This window comes from Rousettus aegyptiacus, unplaced genomic scaffold (assembly GCF_014176215.1).
Source record: "Rousettus aegyptiacus isolate mRouAeg1 unplaced genomic scaffold, mRouAeg1.p scaffold_m13_p_4, whole genome shotgun sequence".
NCBI lineage: Eukaryota > Metazoa > Chordata > Mammalia > Chiroptera > Pteropodidae > Rousettus > Rousettus aegyptiacus.
In genome coordinates, this window is record NW_023416307.1 from 8,887,590 (window position 1) to 8,907,286 (window position 19,697).

The 19,697-nt window shown below is 36.6% G+C and overlaps 1 protein-coding gene and 1 long non-coding RNA gene across 6 annotated transcripts in view; one reads left to right on the forward strand and one right to left on the reverse strand.

The window, feature by feature from the left end:
* GRIK1 (glutamate ionotropic receptor kainate type subunit 1) overlaps window positions 1-19,697 on the forward strand; it is a 330,275-nt gene that overhangs the window by 224,614 nt on the left and 85,964 nt on the right. For all 5 annotated transcript variants that reach the window (XM_016152124.2, XM_016152125.2, XM_016152126.2 and 2 more), the window contains exons 5-6: window positions 6,593-6,646; window positions 9,580-9,753. In XM_016152124.2, the coding sequence (XP_016007610.1) occupies window positions 6,593-6,646; window positions 9,580-9,753 (228 nt within the window). The remainder of the gene's footprint in view (window positions 1-6,592; window positions 6,647-9,579; window positions 9,754-19,697) is intronic.
* LOC107514426 overlaps window positions 1-19,697 on the reverse strand; it is a 116,295-nt gene that overhangs the window by 31,808 nt on the left and 64,790 nt on the right. The window lies entirely within an intron of this gene.

The following is a 19,697-nucleotide window of genomic DNA, read 5'->3' on the forward strand; positions in this document are numbered from 1 at the left end:
TTCCGACTGGTTTCAAATTTTTCCTATGCTGAAATAACTTTTCAATATTGTGAGGTAGAACTATTATTTTAGCTACAATGCAATTTACACATTTGGAAGTTGTTCACTTGAAATTATTGACTAGAAACTATGTCTGATGGTTAGAACATATCCTGATATTGAGGAGGCTATAAAAGGCGACATACACTTCAAGTTAGCCAATATAAACTTCTAAGGTACTTATTTTTCAGTGGAAATAAGCAGTAACGAAAACCCTTAGAAATATTACAAGAACATGTCCAAACTGCTTAGCAGCAATTTAAGACTCCGCTCCCACGATAGCAGCATTATGGCAATTATTGGCAATGTATGGATTGCCCTTGGCAATGGATGCTGAGAATCTCTGGAGGCATTTCTGTTGCTGTCTCCACAGCACTGCATTGCCTTCTGGGAAATGATCAGGTTGGAATATGACACCAGGACGTGTTGGAAGACTTTCACCTGGAGACTTTCCAGATCTCCTATAGGCCAACTCTGTCACCAACTGTAGGCATTAGATCCTCAAAACTGTCATGGTCATCTTCATTTAGCCTTAAATGAGGACTCCCAAGACAAACTAGAATGTAGCCTTGAAGTGGCGAGGCTGTATGTGGTAATTGCATCTGTCTAAATCCAGGAGATAGTCTTTGCCAAGAGTAGTAGAGCTAGACCCATGACAGTCGATACTACTGTGAACGAGGTCATCAGAGTTCTGTTACGAAGATTTCAGAAAATAGCTGGGCCAAGGTAGGACCACCATTGTTAATCACTGTGTCCGAGTGTATATTGATAACAATGGGACCATGACAATTGTCCTTTCAAGAGCTAACTGGCATTGAGTTTTAATTCTGCCTTGCGATGATTTATTCCTCTACAAAAGATTACAGTAATTATTTCCTAGCCACTGAAACAACAGAATAGTCATGTGGCCTTTTTATAAATAGCATAATACAGAGAAAGCCTTCAAATAAATATCAGCAACCTTTCTCTTGCTGGTTTAAGGCTTATGCTATCTAGACAGAATGGAATGTCATAAGTAGGCAGGACTTTGTCTTTGGGTAGTGGTCTTTGAATTTGTAAGGACTCTCCAGAGAAACAGAACCAATAGGAATATTGGTTATTGATATATATATATGTATATATATATATATACACACATATATATATGTATGTATAAAATTTATATAGAGAGAAAGATTTATTATGAAGAATTGGCTTATGTGTCCACAGAAGCTGAGAAGGCCAACAAATAAATATCAGCAACCTTTCTCTTGCTGGTTTAAAGCTTATGCTATCTAGACAGAATGGAATGTCATAAGTAGGCAGGACTTTGTCTTTGGGTAGTGGTCTTTGAATTTGTAAGGACTCTCCAGAGAAACAGAACCAATAGGAATATTGGTTATTGATATATATATATATATATGTATATATATATACACACATATATATATGTATGTATAAAATTTATATAGAGAGAAAGATTTATTATGAAGAATTGGCTTATGTGTCCACAGAAGCTGAGAAGGCCAACAATCTGCCATCTGAAAACCAAAGACCCAGGAAAGCTGGTGGCATAATTCCAGTTCAGGTCTGAAGGCCTGAGAACCAAAAGAGCCAATGATGAAAATCTCAGTCAAACGTCAGGAAGAAATGGTACCTCAGCACAGTCAGTCAGGCAGGAAACAAAAGGAGTGAATCCTTTTTCTTCTGCCTTGTGTTCTGTCCAGGCCCTCGGTGGATTAAATGATGCCACCACATTGTCCATTGGTTTCACTGAGTTCAAAAGTTTATCTCATCCTGAAACGCCCTCACAGACACATCCAAAAATAATGTTTAATCTGGGCACCCTATGGCCAGTCAGGTGACACATAAAATTAACCCTCACAGTCTCTTTTGAGTTCTTACAATTGATTCTTCAGGGACATAGAGTGTGATTAACTATGAATGGAATTTTTTTGGAGGCCTTTGCAGTTACTCTAACCCAATCCAGCTACATCAGATCTGGACGGCTTATCTCTCTTTCTGGAAGAAAATTATTCAGCTTCTCCCAGCCATGATAATTTATTTATTTATTATATAAAGACTCAAAGCAGCCTCAAAAAATACATTTTGAAAAGAGCGATATATATTTGTTAAAAAGGGGGAGGAGTTGGTCTAAACGGGGAAATAGGGTTAGAAAAACATAAAGTTGAATGACATTAGCACACATAGAATATATACTATACATTCCTGTTTAGTTGCTAATGGAAGACCCAGAATTTGGATCCTAGCAATCAAAACAAAGTCATAAACAAGAGCACTTACATAACCCCCAGTATGTGGAAAACAGAAAATTCTATTTATTCAGAATTAAAACTGGTGGTTTTGGCTCTGATAACCATGCTAATTACCTGTCAAGGGGAGTAAGATCTCCAGAGAATAACATATGTCAGTATCTTTCCCATCTCCTTGGCCAAGACAAGCACATAGCCTCATCAAAGTTCAAAGGGCCAGGAAATGCAGTCTTATCACATGTCCTTCGAGTTCAAAAAGTGACAATGGTACTAATGATGTCCACATTATGGGTCTTGCAAAATCAAGAACAATAACAGGTACTCAATACCATCCCCATCAGAGATACCTAATATTTTTGAAAGGGCTGGGTTTTTTACTGTTTATCAATCTAAGTCAATAATATGCTTTCAAAGGATTATTTAATAAGATTCCTTTAGGAATAACATTATTTTTTTAAATTATATTAATGGAAGCTATTAAGGGGAATATGCCATCAGTACAAATAGTATTGATAGCCACATTACAGATTAGTGTGTGTATATGATGTGATGTATTTTTTGCCATTAAAAATGATTTAAATAGAGCCGGAACTAGTTCCTAACAATACTGCATAGGTCGGTCGCACCTTATCAGTTCAGTAGACATGTACAGTATCAAAATCCAAAGGAGGTAATGTTTCTTAGGAAAAAGTTTTGCAAAGAACTGTTAGAAAGCTTCCTATATAATGATTATACTTTTTGTTTGAAAAAATTGACATTTATCTTGATGTGACATTTCCTTAATCCCTCAATAACTTTTAGTTGAAATACCAACATACAGGAAAAAAAAAATCATTGTGTGAATGCAATACTTTCCTTTATAAAGTGTACTACCATTAGAAGGCAGGGCTTCCATCCCAAACAGTCTACAGACCATTACAAAGCCAATTGTTTAAAAAGCACCACCTTTGGATGCTATTGGCTTTATTCTTATCTGGAAGTTTCTCATGCACCTGGGTCCTAGAGAGTAATCAAAGTTGACAGGTCAATGATCCGTGACTACACTTGTTTCTTAATTTCCATGTCCAAGAAATTCAAGGGAGGAATCAGAAGGCACTGACCTAGGCATGAGTTAGGAAAGTCAGGAACAAGGACTTTTTTTAACACCAAATAACAGGTGTCACTGGAAGACTGAAGAGTTCTTTCTGCATGAAAAGTAGACCTGTTGGCTGTTTACTCACTGCATCTCCATAACGCTCTTCTAACATTAAAAAAGAGGCATATCAAATGAATATTTGCATCCACTTATTACAAAATAATAATAAAAATAATTAGTTGAATGGTTGCTTTCTAAAAAAAAAGGATTACATGCTTAATTCACCTGTGAAGACTTCTAGTCCAGGACTTTTGTTTGCTGAGAGTTTTTGTGATTACTGCTTCAATTTCATTGCTAGTCATCAGTCTGTTTGCTATTTCTTCCCGGTTCAATCTTAGAAGGTTGCATGCTTCTAGAAATTAATCCATTTCTTCTAGGTTGTCCAACTTGTTGGCATATAATTGCTTGTATTATTAATTTTTGTTTGTATTTCTGCAGTATGGGTTGTGTCTTCTCTTTCATTTCTGATTTTATTTATTCAGGCTTTCTTTCTTTCTTGATGAGTTTGGCTAAAGGTATACTAATTTTATCTTTTTAAACAACCAGGACTTCATTTCATTGATCTTTTCAATAGTTTTTTAAAATCTCTATTTCAAATATTTCCATGCCAATCTTTATTATTTCCTTCTGTTTACTTTGGGTTTTGTTTGTTCTTTTTCTAGCTTCTTTAGGTGTAAAGTTAGATAGTCTGTCTGGAATTTTTATTGTTTCTTAAGGTGGGCCTATATAGCTACTGACTTCCCTCTTAGAAATGCTTTTGCTGTATCCCAGAAATTTTGGAAAGTTGTGTTTTCATTTTCATTTGTCTCAAGGTAGTTTTTGGTTTCCTGTCTGATCTCTTTGATCCACTGGTTGTTTAGTAATATGTTCATTAGTCTCTACACATTTGTGTTTTTTCTAGTTTTCTTCTTGTAGTTGATTTCTAGTTTCAGGCCATATTGTTGGAAAATATGCTTGATATGATTTCAATCATCTTGAAATTATTAAGGCTTGTTTTGTGGTGTGATAAGTGTTCTATTTAGAAGAATTTTCCATGTATGCTTGAACTAAAATTTTACCAAGTTTTTGGATAAAATATTTTAAATATGTCTAATGTGACATTTAAGGCCATTATATTATTCTTAATTTTCTGTCTGCATAATTTATCCTTTGTAGGTTTTTGGTTCGTGGTTACTTTGAAGTTTATGTATGACATTCTATATCTATAGCAGTCCATTTTGAGCTGATATGCATTTATTTTCAAATATATTCTGAAAGGACTATATTTTTACTCCTCCCTCCACACTTTGTTTTTGATGTCCTATTTTAGATCTTTTTATTTTGTGTATCACTTCATATCAAAATTTAAAAATAATTTAAAAAAAAGCCTATGCCCTCCACTGGTGATCAAACACCTTCGTAACAAAATTCAAAAAGAAACGTCAGCCCAAGTGAAAAGCTGAAAACTCCGATGACTTAATGTTTCTTTTTCAGTTCCAGAAATTATATTTCAAATATCAGTATCCAGGTCTATACCCTGACACAAACTTGCCCAGTTCCCTTTCAAGAGGTAGTCTCGGCTGCAATTACACTATCTAATGATTAAAGTGAAAAATTGGATTTCTGACTGACCCTGGCAGGTTAGCCCTTTATGCTCCAGTGATGCAAGAGACTAGCTAACAAGACCTCACCATGCGTGGCTTTAAACATTATTGATGACTCTAAAGCAATTCTACTCTTTTGAAAATCCTTTTGTGCACCAACTCTTGTTATCACCATAGGAGTGACTTACATGCTGTGGGCTCATGAGTCATACAGAGAGTCTTCTGTCATTTGTCTCAGCTTTGTGACATTACGATTTCAGTAAATATTCCTCTGACTTCCATGTTAGCAGAGAGGGCATAAGCAGTGTCGGGTTTGGGATTGGCAGGTGTCCCTTATCATGGAATACCCTCTTTGTTCTTTATCCGCTTTCATGTAAAGTCACTTTAGTTTACATATTTTAGGCACCTTATTACTAGTGTTGTCTCTTTCCAGATCTCAATCCACATTTTCACTTGAAGTAATGAAAGTTTTTGTTCTTTAATGCAAATAGACATGTTTTCCATAGACCAGTGATTCTCAATCATTGCTTTGAAAAACAAAAATTTAGGCTTACTCTCAGAAATTCCAATTCAGGATGCCTCTGTGATAAACTCTAAGGATATCTGATTGCAAAGCTTCCAGAACAGATTCTCATTTGCATCCAGAATTTATCAGAGTTATAGGGAAAAAAGTCTTGGAAGTTCGTTTTCAGAATCTTCTCCATTCATTTTTATACAAAGACCAAAAGACAGTACCCAAGGCCTCTTGGTGACCTGCCCTGAGGAAATCGATAGTCTTGATTTAGAAGATTTAGAAACAATAGTTTATCTCCAGAAAATTTGCAACTTTTCCTTTTCAGTGGGCACCATTTCCAGAAATCCCAAAGTAAGATAACAGTTTACTAAACAGGTTATCTACTGAGAACCCTTATCCTGTTCTATCCACCTCCTTTTTCTCTGTTCCTCACCAAATAATACAATGCACACAGAATGTCTAAAACTAACAAATTCCCAAGTAGGCAACTGAGAATCAAAATTAAGAGACAGTGTGAAATTTGTATAAAAATAGTCTCCGTCCTTCCATCTACCAACAAATCCTCTTTTTTCCTACTCATTCTGTAACATAAGATGGAAAAGGGATAGGGAGAAAGGTTTCGAGATACCTTATACTTTATACTGATTTATAAATCCTCATTTAAGAACACCTACATACCAGCATTGCCAATTCAACATTTAATGAGTTCTACTCTGAAGCATTCTCCTAAGTACCAAAGCTAAGGAAATCAATGAAATATATATCCAAGCATGAGGTTACCCAGAAACCTGAGCAGTGGGGAGGGCAAAACCCAATGCTGTCAGGGACAACTCCAAAGATAAAATTCGTTGAGCACAAGCCATTTGCAAATTTGATCATTGGTCCAATTACTTCGTTCTAAGTCAAATGCAGTGCAATGAAATAGCCCTGGATGAATGTCCATGGCTGGGATCGTAGCTCCCCATTGGCCAGGTTTCTCATCTACGGAGTCCCCTCCTGTCCTATGTTCCCAGGCTACTGCGGTCCCGCTTCCTGTTTCTGACGCTTGGCTCTCACTTCTCTTTTGCAGGTCCTGTCCATGGGCATGATGACTGAGTACTACCACTACTTTTTCACAACCCTGGTAAGCACGTCCAGTGGCAACGCGTTCCATGCGACAGGAAATATCTCTAGTTATTTTAAAGTCATCCTCACCAGTGTCAAAGGCAGGATATTGTCATGGAAATTTGATTTTTTTTTTCTAAAAATCCTCTAAATTGAGAAAGAAATGCTGAAAAGCAGATTTCTTTCTCTCTCTCTCTTTTATTTTTTTTTTAACTGGCATCAGTGCATGCGTATCCAGAAGGGGATTTAAATGAAACTTCCATTGCACAGAAATTGGCAAAGTGCAAACTATTCATAAAGAAGCATCATCTACATCTACCTTTTCTATATACATTAGAAGACGCACTGAAGTGTATTGTGGCATTCTGGGATCTGATTTGGCTGACTCGCCTATGTCTAGTAGATAACTGGGTTAGGCACGGGCCATCTGTCAGGTGTTTTGAAGACTGTCAAGAAGAGCAGTTTGGGAGATGCTTTGCACATTGAACATTTTGCACCATGATACAACATGGCTCTAAGCCTGAGAAATTCAAAAGAAATGGAACACCTTAAATTCTGAGAGATTATCAGATCAAGGGAGAAGGACTTAGGATAGTTAATGCATCAAAATGATCTGATAGCTGTCACTCAATTTCAAAGCTCAACTGCACACAGCCACCTCCCCCAAACACCCTCCTCCCCCCCCACACACACATACTTCACTTTCTTACATGATAAGGAAGCATAGAACTAACCTTTTGGTTTTTTTTTTTTTAATATATAAAGATGTGCTGACTAAATTCTACCCAGATTCTAGGAGATTCAGTAAGAGTACCATTTTCCAAATAAGACTAGCAGAGTAGGATGTTGAGTCAGGGAAATTAAAGAATTTGGAACAAGGACCAGACAGCATCATCATATACATACTACTGATAGGAGTAAATTCCACTCCTGACTCAAATACGTCTGAGAGCATGAGGGATGCAGAGGACATCATGAGACAAATGCTTGGGGACAGTTGCCAAAATTATTGCTGCTGCTGATTTGGGGGTCAAGAGGGTGTGGTGCAGGGCAGAAGTTCCTGAAATAAAGTTTCTCTTTCCATGATCTTCCCTCCCTCTTAGATCAGGTCCTTGGTCAGAACAGTGGAGGAAAAGCTTGAGAACTGGAAAGTGTCCTACCAGGCTCACAAACACAGCCCTCCCCCATAATCCTGAACACCTGGGTTTCACTGGAGGGGAAATGACCATATGCCTCAGGACTTTCTATCATCCCCAGATGTCAACACCCTTAAGAGCCAATTTTGTTGAAATCAGAAATATAAACAATGAAACATAAGAAAGGTCAATAGAGGCCCTTAAGAAATAAAGAAGTTGCCCTTACACTCTGAGTTTTCTTTCTTCTCTCACAAGAGGACGTTGAAAATCAGACTTTGGACTTTCCTCATTCTCTGTTATACAGAAACCTCAGTTTGTAAGTCAACCTATTTTTGACACATTCAGTACATTTATTTTAGCGTAGTGCATTTATGTACTGTTGAATCCCTCATAGATTCCATAAGACTATCATTTACTAAGTAAGAGCAACAAAGAAGGCTGGTGAGTAAGGGATTTAACAGGCATTCTAGAAGTTTCTGTCTGATCCTGTGGCTTGAGTAACTTTTTTTCTATTCATTGAGTGTGCTAAAGGAATCATTCTTGTGCTTCAGTCTTTACATTTGCTTAAGCATTTTTCTTGTTTTTATCTGAATTCTGCCCTGCTTTGCTTTTATATTCTTACCAGTCTTGCCCACGAGTATTAACAAAACTTAAAAAAAAAAAAAGAAAATTACTTAGTACAAGGAAAAAAAAATAACACTTTAAAAGACAGTACAGTTTTTTTGATGCTGAGCTAGGAGCACAGAGCTGAGCTCTACCATTTAATCCGAAGCTATCTTGGGAAAGGGCAGTGATCTAGAGGAAAGTGTTCAAAAGAATACATTTGCATGCATCTCCTGCAAATACAAATCCTGGAGTTCTTCTGAAGCTACTTCTCTTTTGTAACCATTATATGTCCAAGATAATGTACTAGCTTGTGATGCACTTTTGTAAAGCAGTTACGTACACTGTTGGGACATATATATGAAAGTTTTTTCTCCTGTTAAATGTTATTTTGTAAGTTTGGTTTATACTTAACTGTTATATATTTTAATGTTATATATTTTAGAGTCTAATATTTTTATATAATAAAAAAATTTAAGTTATCACATAATATGAATCCAGTTATAAATTTCTGGTTTCTACTCAGCCTCATCTGTAATGGAAAACACTGCAGTGGGTTAAACTCTTTTTCTTGAAACATTACCAGAAAGGGAACAAGTTCTACTGTTAAAATATTCCAGTGTATTCTCTGAAGAGAACCTTTTGGTTCTTATTCTGAGCTTGTGTTCAGGGAGCACTCGTCATGCCCTCATTGTATGGGACATGGGTTATTGTCATTGAGCCGGGGATGGTATTATTTCCTGCTAGGAGTGATCTTTCTGTCAAATGCATATACAATTGCCAAATTCCACCTCCTTTGAAAAACCTAGGGCAGGCTGGGACGGCAAAATGTGATCAAGAAGAGTGGTCATGGACCAGCCCCCAAATGGACCAAAGATCCCTTCCCATTTCCCAATAACTTATCCTAGAAACCGAATTCTCTAGCTTCTCAGAATGTCATATCCTGTGCCCAAAAGTATGTTAATTATTGGCAGCCAAATTCTTCCTGGTCTATCCAAACTCTAACAGTATTACAAAACGTGAAAACTGCTTACCGCCTCAGAGTTTCTCAGGCACTGGGCAAATAAAAATCGATGCTTATAGAGCAATATGATAATGATGGTCATTTTTGCTTTAATCTATTTGTTGCCTCTGCAATTATTAATTATCTTTTGCATATAAAGCATTAAAAGCATTAACTCTTTGTACTTTCATCATTTTTACTACTGCACAGGACTTATTTGCTTTAGATCTGGAACTGTATAGGTACAGCGGCGTAAACATGACTGGGTTTCGGCTGCTAAATATTGACAACCCCCATGTGTCATCCATCATTGAGAAGTGGTCCATGGAGAGACTGCAGGCCCCACCCAGGCCTGAGACTGGCCTTTTGGATGGCATGATGACAGTAAGTACTTAAGAAATACATATTTATTTGAGAAAAATGTTTGAATTCCTTAGGGATTAGATTAAGAATCTTATATGCCTTCTACAGTGTGAGAAAAAAGTATCACGACTTGTGCCTTAACTTATATGAGAGAGAGAGGAAGCAGTAAGCTTTTTTGGTATTTTGAAAGCCTGTGCATGGCTATTTCCAGCTTTCTGACTGTACCTGTCTCAGATAAAAACATTAAAAGAGTAGCCACCACTCTCGACAAAACGGAGGCAAAGCAGAGACAGAGCAAGGGCAAGTGGAGAGTTTTACCTGTGGGACTGTAGCCGTCAGAAGGCAAGAGGGTAAGAGGAGGAGCAAGCTGCCTATAAAAGTTATGCAGAACCGTACACCTTCCCCGCTCTGCCACATCTCAGCAAGAGGAAGCACACAGGGGGGAAATGCCAGATTTACATAGAGTTGCTGCGTACACATTCTTCCTGTCCTGAATATGTAGAGACACACCTTTGCAGATACTGACAGTGCTTCACATCAGCCATATGTCGCTCTTGGAGCAAACGCCGAGCCCGCCTCCTGACAAGGGAGAGATTCTCTCCTGAACAGATAAATTGCAAACTGCCCCATCAAGAGCTTCTCACTGACATCATTTGTCTTTTGTTGTCAAATGCACCCTCGGTGAATTTCTCTAATGAAACACCCCGTGTGATAAAGAAAATAGCAGGAAATTTTTTGTAAACGCTTTCTATGTGGGAGCAGTGTCATCTAAGGAAAAAGATATTTGGAATGCAGGCTGGTAATAGTGTTTTAAATTGGCAAAGTATTTCATTCTGTTCCCATTGCTCTTGCTTTTAACATGTAATTTACCAATAACCGAAAGGTATTATCTCAGAGAAATGAGCTTGGGTTTTTTTTTCTTCTTTTTCTACCTTTTAAATGAGAAGTAAATTAGAAGAAGAAATAAATGAATAAATTAAGTGATTCTAGATGATCCCATGGTCGAGGTCCCTTACTATTTTTCAAACCTAAAATAACTCTTAAAATATAAAAAGTGATCTGAGAGATAATAACGGAAACCGTTTTGCTACAAATGACCCTTGGGGTGATGTGAAAATGTTTTTAAATAAGAAGAAGTAGAGAATATCCAGGGAAATCCTAGACCTCTGACACTGAAAGAGAGGGAGGAATGGGAGGGAAGGGGGGTGGGGGAGGGGGAGAGAGAGAGAGAGAGAGCGAGAGAGAATGAATGGTTTTTTTCTCTTCTTGGTTGTTGGTTTTCTCTTCTCATGGATTTGTAATACAATGAGTTCAAATATGTTTCAAAATCCTCTTCCCACCCCCCAACTACCTGCAAGATTTCTATCACAGAATGAGACCTAAAATTATTTTTACCTGCACTTGGTATAGAGCACTAAAAGCATTGTTTAGAGCTATGTTAATGCAGATGTTGATTTATGCCAAAAATTAAATATTCATCACAAGCATGGCTTAATTTACTAAAATAAAACATATGTTGTATTCAAGTATACTGAACTGACAGAACAGTTTGTATATATTGACTGAGATGAGGAAAACCACTAAACGAGAGATCGAGCTGTACAATTCAAACAGGAATCAGGTTGGGCATGAGATGCTACTGCTCCCCAAGACTTCTGACAGTGTCCTGGGTGAATGGCAGTCCTGTGGGCAGGAAGCATGGCAGAGCTAAGTTGCAGTGGATAAAAGAGATTCCATTCTATCTAGAGTTTATTACTCTCATCCTACCAAAAAGGTTTTTTTTTAGGCTTTGTTATTACTGTTTTCATTATTATTATGAACTAGGAAAAGGGAAATGGGGATTTATCAAACAGAAGAAGGTGGCTCATCAGGGTTCCATAAAAGTGGGTACAGTAGCTATATCAGGTCCAGTTAATACTAGTCCAAAAAAGGGGTCGAATGTGGCACCCACTAGACTTTGGATCCCGAAGTTCCATTAGATATAGCTTAGAAAATGATTCTGTGAAGCATAATATTGACCTCTTTTTTATCCAAAGAAGCCACTTTTGCAGTTCAGTTTTTCTTTCCTGCTCCTAGTAGAGGTAGTTAATTTGGGGATGTATAAAAAAATTCACAGGAAAGATAAAGGGCAATTGTAAGGGCGTCCAATGGACTAATTGCTCAGTCAAGAGAGCATATCCCAATATTCCACTCCTAAACAGCAGAATGAACATTCTTTTCAAGTGCACAAAAAATATTTTCTAGGATAGATCACATGTTAGACCACAAAACATGTCCTAGTAAACTTAAGAAAACTGAACTCATATCATTTTCTCTCATCATAGATAGCAGTATGAAACCAGAAATTAATTACAAGAAAACTGGAAAAAAAAAAAAACACAAACAAGTGGAAGCAAAATACCAGGTTAAAAAACAATCAATGGCTTAATAAAGAAATCAAAGGGAAATCAAAGGGAAAAAAGTCTAAAAATTTCTTGAGACTAATGAAAACAGAAACACAATGACTCAGAATCTATGGGACACAGCAAAAGCAGTTCTAACAGGGAAATTCATAGTGATAAAGGCCTACCTCAAGAAATTTTAAAAAATGTTAAATAAATAGTCTAACCTTATACCTAAAGGAACTGAAAAAAGAACAAACAAAGCCCCAAGTGAGCTGAAGGGAGGAAATACTAAAGATCAGAGCAGAAATAAATGAAATAAAAACAAACAAACAAAAAACAATAGAAAAATCAATGAAACTGGTTCTTGGAAAAGATAAAATTGATAACCCTTCAGCCAGACTCAACAAGAACAAAAAAGAGAAGGTCTAAATAAATAAAATCAGAAATGGAAGAGGAGAGGCGACAACATGTGCCAGAAAAATACAAAAGATTATAAGAAAATGCTAGGAACACTTATATGCCAACACACTGGACAACCTAGAAGAAATGATTAAATGCCTAGAAACATACAGTCTTCCAAGACTGCATCAGGAAAAAAAATGGAAATCTCTAAAACAGACCAATTTAAAGTAACAAAATTGAATCAGTAATAATAATAATAAAAAACTCCCAACAAACAAAAGTCTAGGAGCAGATGGCTTCACAGGTAAATTCTACCAAACATTCAAAGAAGAATTAATATCTATTCTTCTTAAACTATTCCAAAAAAATTGAAGAGGAGGGAATGCTTCCAAGCTCATTTTATGAGGCTACCATTATTACCCTGATACCAAAACCAGGCAAAGACACTATTTAAAAAAATTATAGGCAAATTTCCTGTTGAACATAGATGTAAAAAATGCTGTACAAAATATTATTAAACCAAATTCAGCAATACATTAAATAGACCATACATCATGATCAGGTGGGATTTATTCCAGGGATACAAGAATGGTGCAGTACCTGTAAGTCAACCCAACATGATAGACCACATAAACAAAATGAAAAATAAAAATTATATGATCATCTCAATAGATGAAGAAAAAGAATTTGATGAATTTCAACATCCATTTATGAAAAAACTCTCAACTAAGGGGTATAGAGGGAAAATACCTCAACATAATAAAGGCTATAATGACAAACCCACAGCTTAAATCATAATCAACAGTGAAAGGCTATATTCTTTTTCACTAAGAATAAGTCAAGGATGCCCACTCTCACTGCTCTTATTTAACATAGTATTGGAAGTTCTAGCCACAGCAATCAGACAAGAAAAAGAATATAAGGTATCCAAATTAGAATGGAAGAAGAAAAACTGTCATTATTTGCAGATGACATAGTACTATATCTATAAAACCCTAAAGATTCCATTAAAAAGCTACTAGAATAAATAAATTAAGTTGTAGGATACAAAATTAATATTCAGAAATCTATTACATTTCTACAAACTAATAACAAACTATTATAAAAAGAAATGAGGAAAACAATTCCATAAAAGGAATAAAATATCTAGGAATGAACTGAACCAAAGAAGTAAAAGACTGATACTCAGAAAACTATATGACATTGATTAAAAAAAGAAAGTTGACATAAATAACTGGAAGAATATACCATGTTCATGGATAGGAATAAATAATATCATTAAAAAGTCCATACTACCCAAAGCGATCTACAGATGCGATGCAATCCCTCCCTAAATTTTATTTGGAACTACAAAAGATCCTGAATAGCCACAGTGATCTTGAGAAAGAGTAACAAAGTTGGAAGTATCATGCTACCTGATTTCAAACTATACTACGAGTATACAATGATCAAAATAGTATGGTACTGGCATAAAAATAAACACATGGATCAATGGAATAGAATAAAGCATCCAGAAATAAACCCTTGCTATATGGTCAGTTAATCTATGACCAAGGAGGCACGAACATACGATGGGGGAAAGACAGTCTTTTCAATAAATAGTGTTGGGAAAGCTGGAGAGTTACATGCAAAAAATGAAACTAGAGCACCTTCTTACACCATATATAAAAATAAACTCAAAATGGATTAAAAACTTAAATGTAAAACCTGAAACCATAAAACTCCTCGAAGAAAATACAGGCAGTAAACACTCTGACATCACTCTTAGGTGCACACACACACACACACACGCACACACGAATATTACTCAGCCATAAAAAGAATGAAATCTTGCCATTTGCAACAACATAAATGGATCTAGGGAGTATTATGCTAAGTGAAATAAGTCAAGCAGAGGGAAAAAAACTATATGAATTCACTTACATGCAAACTCTAAAAATGAAACAAATGAACAAATAACATGAAACAGAAACAAACTCATAGATTCAGGGAATAGACTGATGATTGACAGAGAGGAAGTGGGTGGGGACAATGAGCAGAAAAGGGGAGGGGGATTAAGAAGTACATACTTCTAACTATAAAATAAGTCACATGGATATAATGTACAGTATAGGGAATATAGTCAATAATACCGTAAAACTATGTACAATGACGAATGTTTACTAAATGTATTGTGACTACTTCACAAGGTAAATAAATGTTGAATCACTATGTTTTACACCTGAAACTAATATAATATTGTATGTCAATTTAAAAGTTAAAAATATAAAAAAAGAACTAGTTTGTGGGGCTCTAAAATCTCCTTAGGCGCATGGACACCCATTGCTATCACATTATTTTATGTATTAACTTATTCATTTTACAAATCTATATTATATGCTTACAGTTAGAACTTTAAAAGTCTTATAAATCTATGAGATCTGATAAATTATGTAGGTGAAAAAGAGGTAGTGTCCCTATCAAAAAAAAAAAGAGAGAGAGAGAGAGAGAGAGAGAGAGAGTACAACTCACCCCACGTCCGCACGCCTGGGCCCAGTGCTGACAAATCTTTGTTCTGAAGTTGCCTCTGTACTCAAACTCTTTCTCCTCTATCTTAAAGGTAAAAATCCCTGGAGTTTCAGTTCCACTGGGTCTCTATATATCAGGTACAGCATTTCATTCATTCTTGCAACTCTAGCATTTGCGGCCCCCCACAGCCTAGAATATTCCTCTACGCAACTTGGCTCAAATGCCACTTCACCAAGAGGTCCTCTGTGAATCTGTTACATAATACAGTAGCCTCTCCCCTAACCTATTTTACTTTTCCTCTCAGCCCTTATGACCGAATATGTTATATTTTGATTTGTTTGTTCAGTGCCTCCCCTTACATGAATATAAAATCCATAAGGATAGAGACTTTGTCTTTTCGTTCCTGTTTTAGCTCCAGCACTAGAAAAGGCTTGGCATAAAGCAAGCTTTCAATAAATATGTATTTCATAAAGGCATTGTATTCCTTTATGTATTTCATAAAGTGAATACAAATTGAGTTTCTGCTAAGACTCCAATGTTAAATAAAAAATACTCATACAACCATGAAATAGGTCCCTATATGTTTAAAGCAATTCCCTATAAATAAGAAATAGGCATGATTATGAAGACAGAGATTAGTCTAAAGTAATATAATTATTTCAAAAATTTTCCATAGACTAATCATTATTAAAATTTAAGTAACTCCATTGACTGTAATAGAATTGCACTTTCCAAAATTATACACATTATCTCACTGTCTCCAAAGGAAATTTCCCTGTAGCCTTTTATAGTCATATTTTTGTGTAGCCCACATAAATATACGAATGCTCATATGAATATATAATTTAGGATTTTGCAAAATTGAAAACCCATATGTTTTACTTCTCATCCACTATCTATCTTCCTCTTTAATATGGTTAACTATTAAGCATTTATTAAAACTCCATGCACTAAAAATATCTTCAAAGAATATTATTATATATGTCATAACATATCCAAATCTAAAAAGAAGAAGTCATATCCAAGTGCAAAAATTTTGTCTCCAGACTTAAGAACCATAAGTTTAATTAAAGAAAAAATATTGACTTTAATACTAGGGTTAAAAATGAGTTAAGAACCCTCTTACTGAGTCAATAGAGCTCAAAAATAGTGAATTTTTTTTTTTTAAACATCTTGTGATTAGTAAAGAAAGAATATTTTATCAAGTGAAGTGTTAATTAACTCTATAGAAGTTTGGAGTGATTTTATAAAATCTAGTTCATTCCTTTCACTACATTTAAATTTTTCCCAGCACTTGAGCTGATTTAATCTACTGGCTTTTGGAAAGGCTGGTAGGGTAATGAAGTGGCCCGTTCTGAAATTGTGAACCAAAATTGTGTACGATTCAATACTGAGTCATCAAAACAACACATTAATCTGTCGTCTGCCTTCTCAGTTCTTCAAATGCATTCAATATGAAGCTGTCAGTAGCTTTATCTTACAAGCGAGCACTTCCCATAGTCCTGATCCACAGAGAAGACATCTTTGAGAGTCCACCTCGAGTGTCCACTGCTTTTCCCATGATGAAAGACAATAGGCAGTAGAATTCAGTGGAAAAAGCAAGATGTTTCAGAATGACAAAAACCTAGTTTTAAGTCCTAGCTATATCCCGTGAATGACTAAATGACCTGAGTGAGTTATTTAGCCTCTCGGATCCTGCTTGATCATCTGTAAATTTGTATAATAATGCTTTACGGTGTTACTCTACAGATTAAATTAGGTAAGCCTCTAGGACATAGAATTGAATTTACTTAATTGTACCTGCTGTTTTGCTAAATTGTAGTCAATTAAAGGAGAAAAAAAAAGACATTCTGAAATAGTGAGGCAGAATGCATTTGTTTACAAGAGACACATTCCTTGTGAACATATAGATCAAGATGGTCCCTTCCTTGGGACCTATGTGACCTTCTATGACCGGTGGGATCACCCAGGTGTATTTTCCAACTCCACTTATAATCATCTTTTCCCAATTCCTTGTCTCTCTCAAAAGCCGACAAATATTCATTGAGACTCGCAACTGACAGGCTTCACGAAACCTGGGGGAGCTGCCATTCTAATTACTGAATTTTACAAGTACATGGCAATATATTTGCCACCTTCCCCGACTTGTTTCCAGACCACAGTTTGCTTGAGGGTTGTTCTTCCCTCCTTCCAGAGTGCTCAGGGTACTCCCCACTTTGGCTCCTTCAGCAGCAGCCAGCCCCACAAACCTGTGCTCCCTGGCGGGGCTCCCCTAGGCAACACGCCAATCCTCCCACCCTTATTAAAACCCTCATCACTTTAATGAGGCGTAACTCAGAAAGAGGGAAAGTAGCTAATTCGTACTAAGTGGCACATTACTGTTAGCTCTATGCTAGAGGTGACACATTTGGAGTTTAATAAAGGAACCTGTTAACACTAAGCGTGAGAGGAGGTTCAGGACATGGGGGAGGGGATGTAATTTGGAAGCACGTCCTTCTAGAAAATTAACTTGTCCCCCTGCAACAGGTTAGTGAATGTTCCCGAATTTGGAGAAAAGATGAGAAATCTATACATCTTCCCATTTGCTCTCCAAAGACTATGTCTCCCTTCAACATCTCCATCTCTAGCTTTTTGTAACAACAATTACAAACTGGGCAGGCAGCAAAATGCGGGGACTCTATAAAACCATATTGTATTGTTACCCCTCATTCTTCAGGTGACATAGCATCTTATTGCTCTCTGTTGAGAGTCTCCAAGACTGCATCCAGGTTTCATGATTTGCTAGAGGGACTCACAGAAGTCAGAAAAGCTGTGATACTCACAGTTACAGTTTATTACAGTAAAAGGATACACATTAAAATTACCAATGGAAAAAGTCACCAAGGACAAAGTCCAGGAAAAACCATGCTTATACAGTCGTCCTTCCCCAGGAGAGTTGAGATGACAGTGCTTCATTCTCTCAGCGACATGTAAAAGGTGGTGCCAACCAGGGAAGGTCACCCAAGCCTAGGGGTCCAGGGATTTTACTGGGGGTCAGTCATATAGGCATCGAGTACCCATATAAGCTAACCTTAGCTACTCAGTCTCCAGTCATTCCATAGGTCAAAGTGATACAGCATAGCCCAAGGCCCCAGGTGAACAAAAATAAGGCATTCACTATAAATCATGATGTCACTATAAATCACATTGTTAACATCAACTATCTGGCATTACCCAAGACCCCAGAGATACGAAGACTCTATGATCAGGCAGAATGGTCCAAGGGTTAGAGATTATTCCCCAGGAGCCAGTCAAAGGCCAGTCCTTTCTTTGGCATGTTCAGGGTTTGAATATCTCAAGCTCTCTGAGTTAATGCTATTTGCACATTAGCATAATAACCAAAACACTGTGCATCAGAGAGAAGCCCGCTTTTAATACGCTTGCTTCGTGATCCGCATTGTGGTAAAAAGATTTTCTTAGGGGCATTGAGCAGTGTGGTTATATCCAGGCTTTCAATGTAAATAAAATGTGAATATACACATATTTGGAAAAATAAAATTTTAAACACAAGCCAATTTCTTTTACATTTGCCTACAATGACTTGAGAGTTGCTATTCAGGAAGCGGGCCTCCAGCACAAAACTGAAAAGGGAAAGAAAGTCAATGATAGTTTACAGTGCTATAAAACAGTAAACGTCTCCTCTAAAAAAAAACAGAGTATGACAAGGGGAAGGATACTTTCAGAATAAATGGCTTTCCTCTTTGAATTTCAAAAGCACTGATCAGGCCTACAGTTTTAAACCATGTTTTTACTCAGCCCAGGGCAGAAGCAGCCTTGACAAAAAAAGTCGAAATCCTTTCTAATTTAAGTTTATAAAAAAATTAGGTCACTGAAATTCCTCTCCTCACACTTATCTATCGCATCAATCACTCGGCCACTTAGTAAATACACATACAAATGTATTTAAAAAGTACATTCCATAAAGGTCCAGATCCCCACAGCGTAGCAGCTAAGGGGATGAGCTCTGAACTGTTTGCATCTCGGGATGGACCCCTCGTTCCTGCTCTACAGGCAACATAACTTACACCGAATCAATATACTGTGCAGAGGTCAGTTTTCCTACATAGCAAATAGTTTTACCCATCTGTTCTGCTTATTTTGTGGGGTTGTTGAGAATTTCAAATGAGCTAATATATTTGAAGTTGCTATAAAAACCCTCAAGTAAAATGTGAAGGTATTATAAGATTTTATTCGTAAAGAAAACCATAGGGCAGTATAGTTTATAAAACGCTAGAGGTATTTTGTGAAATCTTACAAATGAGAGAAATTTCAAGAGGAAGGGAAGAATGAGATGCTCAGTCTCCAAATGGAATGGCTACTTAAATCCCTATCGGGAAAGCAAATGATGACAAGAACACGCATATTCTGAGGAAGTTACACGTGTCTGTTCTTCACAGGCTTTCCCCAAATTTGCTGTTGAAGTTAATCCCATGACTACAATCTTCTTGACTCTGGTAAAGGGAAGTGACCAACATAAGTACACTTTTCTGGAAATCAGCTGTTAGTTTTACTTTCAGCAGCTTCTTTCTACCAAATCTAAACAAATAAAGAGACTGATAAATAGATGCAGATTAAATACTGGAGACAAAATCTGATATTGAATATGAAGCTTTAGTAGCTTTTAACTCAATA